General features: G+C 56.3%; 1 protein-coding gene across 1 annotated transcript in view; it reads right to left on the bottom strand.

The window, feature by feature from the left end:
* Positions 1–232: 232 nt before the first annotated feature.
* mob4 (MOB family member 4, phocein) overlaps positions 233–4,956 on the bottom strand; it is a 6,800-nt gene continuing 2,076 nt past the window's right edge. The window contains exons 2-6 of the mRNA XM_043684953.1: positions 4,349–4,411; positions 2,679–2,779; positions 1,951–1,993; positions 844–930; positions 233–337 (exon numbers count right to left, since the gene is read on the bottom strand). Of these exons, the coding sequence (XP_043540888.1) occupies positions 254–337; positions 844–930; positions 1,951–1,993; positions 2,679–2,779; positions 4,349–4,411 (378 nt within the window). The 3' untranslated portion in view covers positions 233–253. The remainder of the gene's footprint in view (positions 338–843; positions 931–1,950; positions 1,994–2,678; positions 2,780–4,348; positions 4,412–4,956) is intronic.

The following is a 4,956-nucleotide window of genomic DNA, read 5'->3' on the forward strand; positions in this document are numbered from 1 at the left end:
GGGAGAGAGAGAGAGAGGGAGGGAGAGAGACAGAGAGAGAGCGCGCATTTGAGAGATGGGGTCTCAAGGGGAACCTGCTGCAGGGGAGGGGGGAGGCTGGTGCTCCCCTCACCCCTCGTCCTTCTCAGTCAAAGGAGCCTCGGAGAGCAGTGAGGGAGGCCACCCAGTGTGTGCCCTCACCAGGGTTAAAGTTGAATCTCCCATTCCCCCGCCCCCCGAATGCAGAGAGACGCTGTTGCTGCCCAGCACCCCCTTACCGGCTGGGGAAGTACTTGTTACTGTTCAGTAAGCACGCTGCTCCATCCAGGGTGTGCCGGGTGTAGTCAATGGCAGGACACTGAGGGCACAGACAGACAGAGACAGCAACAACACAGTCAGGCAAGCTCACCCTAACACCGTGCACAGCAAGATCCCGCAAACAGCCGACATAATCATATGGGGGTGGGGCAGAGAGGGACGAAGCTTTGCCCCGCAAGTGGGTCAGTTTGAAATGAGTGGGCCTATTTTAACATGAGGTGGGGGGGGGGGCAGGAAATGAGGCGACTTATTTTCAAGGAAGCTCATCCCTGTGGAATGAGCTTCCTGAGGAAGTGGGGGACGTGGGGACAGTTACAGCGTTTAAAACACATTTGGATAAGGACATGGACAGGGAAAGGCTTGGCAGGGTACGGGCTAGGGGCAGGGGCAGGTGCGGGACTGGTTCAGTTTGGGATTAGGGTCGGCACGGACTGGACGGGCCAAAGGGTCTGTTTCCGTGCTGCGTGATTCTGTCGGAGGGACATTGGGTCAGTGAAGCAGGGTGGGATGGGGGTAGGTGGCCACGCCGGGTAGAACTGAACTCACCTCCTTGGGTGTTTTGTGTGCAGCACACAGGAATATCCACTGCTCTGTTGCTGTCATCTGTGTACATGTGTCCGAGTGACACTCGCCCTGTGTGTGGGGGGGGGGGGTTGGGTTGAGATAAACCAGGTCAGTCTGACCAAAATCCAGAAACAAGTCCACGTTGTCCATCCTCCATCCCAATCCCACCGTCTCCTCCCTCTCAGTTCCTGTCTCTGTTGGGAGTTTATCCGGAAGCGGGGACGTGATTCTCCTCTCTTTCTCGCTCTCTCTCTCTCTCTCGCTCTCGCTCTCGCTCTCGCTTTCTGTAGGTGGGAGCTCCATGGGTCCAGAGGTCTCTCCGGAGTTCCCCCATTTGCGGTTTCTCAAGGACTCTCTCAGACTGATGGCAAATGCCCTGCCCACTGCAGCCTCCCACCCCAAAGTACATGTACCATTTCCCTGATTTGTAAGTGTAAACACCTCTATCAGCTCATCCCTTCCAGCCTTCCCTGAGAGAGAGAGATATACACATGCACACACACACACACACACACACACGCATGGATATGCTCAGGCAGTTGCACACACAGCCACAGCACACACATATACAACGCATACATAAAAAACATAGACATGCGCACAGACATGCACGTGGGCAGGTGCTCACGTACACACACATGCTTACAGACAGGCGTGCGCACACGTACATACACACATATATATACACACACAGGCACTTGCAAACGCAGTCACAGTGCAAACGCAGTCACAGTGCAAACGCAGATGCTTCCACACGTACACACATATACACACAATGGCATAGATGTACACACACACATGCTCACAGGAGCGCACACACATACAGACACTTGCATACACACCCACACAGAGGTGCACAGGCACACAGCCACAGTACACCCACGCACCTGCAGACACACACACACACACATACATGCGCGCACGTACAAAAAGGCACACAGCCACAGCACACCCATGCACATGCAGACACACACACGTACAAACAGGCGTGTTCACACACAATTAAAAAACATTGTCTTCTATTGACGGGGGTGGGGGGGGGGGGGGGAGCTACTCCTTGCTCCATGTATGAAGAGAGTTTTACTTCACCTGCAGTTTGACAGCCAGGTCGTTGAGCTCAAGACAGAACTGCCTGCAATAAAACAGTCAACAGCTTGAAGGTGGTCTGGTGGCAGGAGGGGTGGGTGTGGTGCAGGGAGGTGAAAAGCAAGTGTTTCGTGTATATGCACAGAGCGTGCTCAGTACCCGGAACGTGCTGCCAGAGGTAGTGGTGGTGGTGGATACAGCAACAACGTTTAAGAGACACCTGGACAGATACATGAAGAGAGGACATGGACCGCGAAAAAGTCTGGGAAGGCATAGCGGGTCGGCGCAGACTTGATGGGCCGAAGGGCCTGTTCCTGTGCTGTTCGGTTCTTTGTCCGCCTCATAACTTGCTCTCTCTTCTCTGTCCTCACGTGAACAGGGAAGTGAGCAAGTAAACAGACAGTCCCTTTGTGCAGACTATAGGAACAAACAGGTGCCATAGTAACTGATCCTAGTGCCACATCACCTGTTAAGTATTGAAACTAGCCAAGTTACTGCTGGCCTCTGTTTTCTGTGAGCCAACCAATCTTCACACGACATACACGAATGCATCATCACCCTGCACTTTCGGCTCAGTAGCCATTGGTGTGGCACCATTTTCTCAAATGCCTTGTGTAAATCTAAATACCACCACATCCACCAGTTCCCCTACATCCACACTGCGTGTCATCCCGTTAGAATCCAAAGCTCAGACAGAAACCCAAGGCCCCACGGCGGGAACACAGTCTTACCGGAGATGCTCGTACTTCCAGACTCCCTCATCCTGCCCCTCTGGAGGCTCCAGAATTTTCTCGATGTCCGACGTATCGTCCCTTATGCTTTGCTGGATGTACTGTCCGTCATTTGGGCCGAAGTGAGGGGGGGGGGGGGGGGGGGGGGGGTTGGGGAGAACGTGACACAAGGCAGAGTTACGCACGGTCGCAGAAATAAACAAAGCCTGACCGAAACCAACTCTGTTCTTCAATAAAGCCGCCCCCTTCCCTCCCAAACAAAAAGAACAGAATTCAGGGTCAGCCTCTTCAGCAAGTGCTATGAGTGCACAGTGCTCCGAGTGTGGGTCTAACCAAGTGGAGACAGAGACTGGGGAACTGTGCACGGTGCTCCGAGTGTGGGTCTGACCGAGGGGAGCCCGGGGAACTGTGCACGGTGCTCCGAGTGTGGGCCGGACCGAGGGGAGCCCGGGGAACTGTGCACGGTGCTCCGAGTGTGGGCCGGACCGAGGGGAGCCCGGGGAACTGTGCACGGTGCTCCGAGTGTGGGCCGGACCGAGGGGAGCCCGGGGAACTGTGCACGGTGCTCCGAGTGTGGGCCGGACCGAGGGGAGCCCGGGGAACTGTGCACGGTGCTCCGAGTGTGGGCCGGACCGAGGGGAGCCCGGGGAACTGTGCACGGTGCTCCGAGTGTGGGCCGGACCGAGGGGAGCCCGGGGAACTGTGCACGGTGCTCCGAGTGTGGGTCTGACCGAGGGGAGACCGGGGAAATGTGCAGAATGAAGAGTGCATGTCAATTGTTTGGTGCACAAGCTGTCTCTGGCTGTGTGTCCTGGTGACACTTACTCTCTCTGTGAGCCGAGGGGAGACCGGGGGACTGTGCACGGTGCTCCGAGTGTGGGGTCTGACCGAGGGGAGACCGGGGAACTGAGCACGGTGCTCCGGGTGTGGGTCTGACCGAGGGGAGACCGGGGAACTGTGCACGGTGCTCCGAGTGTGGGTCTGAGGGGGACCGGGGAACTGTGCACGGTGCTCCGAGTGTGGGTCTGACCGAGGGAGACCGGAGAACTGTACACGGTGCTCGGAGTGTGGGTCTGACCGAGGGGAGACCGGGGAACTGTGCACGGTGCTCGGAGTGTGGGTCTGACCGAGGGGAGACCGCGTGGAACTGTGCACGGTGCTCCGAGTGACCGAGGGGAGACCGGGGAACTGTGCACGGTGCTCCGAGTGTGGGTCTGACCGAGGGAGACCGGGGAACTGTGCACGGTGCTCCGAGTGTGGGTCTGACCGAGGGAGACCGGGGAACTGTGCACGGTGCTCCAAGGGTGGGTCTGACCGAGGGGAGACCGGGGAACTGTGCACGGTACTCCAAGTGTGGGTGTAACTGAGGGGGATACGGAGACTGGAATGGTGCAAGATATCTTAAGGGTCATTGAATCAATCGTTGGTATGGACTGTTTGAAAATCCTGTTCCCCCAGCAGCCCTGGAAGCTCTCACTGGAAGTCCAGCCTCTGTGCTGGACCCTCTTCACCATGTTGGGATTGGCAGGGCTGGTTTTGAAGAAAGCCATTGGGTATCTTTCTGACAGAGTCACGGTGCGGACAGAGAGGCCACTGACCACATGCATCACACACAGGACACGACCAACACCCTCTTCGATTAACTACAGCAACTAACACTGTCTCCTCACCTGCTGAACTGCCAGGGTACTGTCCATCTCGTCCAGCGATTCATCTGGCCAGCTGTAGAAATCCTGCAGCATGGAACAAGACCAAACACATTCTCAAAACTGGCTGTGCAGGAGAGAACGTCTCCTCCCACAATACTGCTAATGACCGGTGCACACAAGATCAGACTCATGGACAGCTCCTCATAGATTCCCCACAGTGTGGAAACAGGCCATTTGGCCCAACAGGTCCACACTGATCCTCCAAAAGATTAACCCACGCAGACCCATTCCCCAACCCGATCACTCTACATTTCTCCCTGACCAAACAATTTAGCACAGCCAATCCCACCCTATCCTGCACATCCCTGGGCACTACGGGACAATTTAGCACGGCCAATCCACCCTAACCTGCACATCCCTGGGCACTACGGGACAATTTAGCACGGCCAATCCCACCCTAACCTGCACATCCCTGGGCACTACGGGGACAATTTAGCACGGCCAATCCCACCCTAACCTGCACATCCCTGGGCACTACGGGGACAATTTAGCACGGCCAATTCACCCTAACCTGCACATCCCTGGGCACTACGGGGACAATTTAGCACGGCCAATCCACCCTAACATGC

This window comes from Chiloscyllium plagiosum, unplaced genomic scaffold (assembly GCF_004010195.1).
Source record: "Chiloscyllium plagiosum isolate BGI_BamShark_2017 unplaced genomic scaffold, ASM401019v2 scaf_36548, whole genome shotgun sequence".
NCBI classification, from domain to species: domain Eukaryota; kingdom Metazoa; phylum Chordata; class Chondrichthyes; order Orectolobiformes; family Hemiscylliidae; genus Chiloscyllium; species Chiloscyllium plagiosum.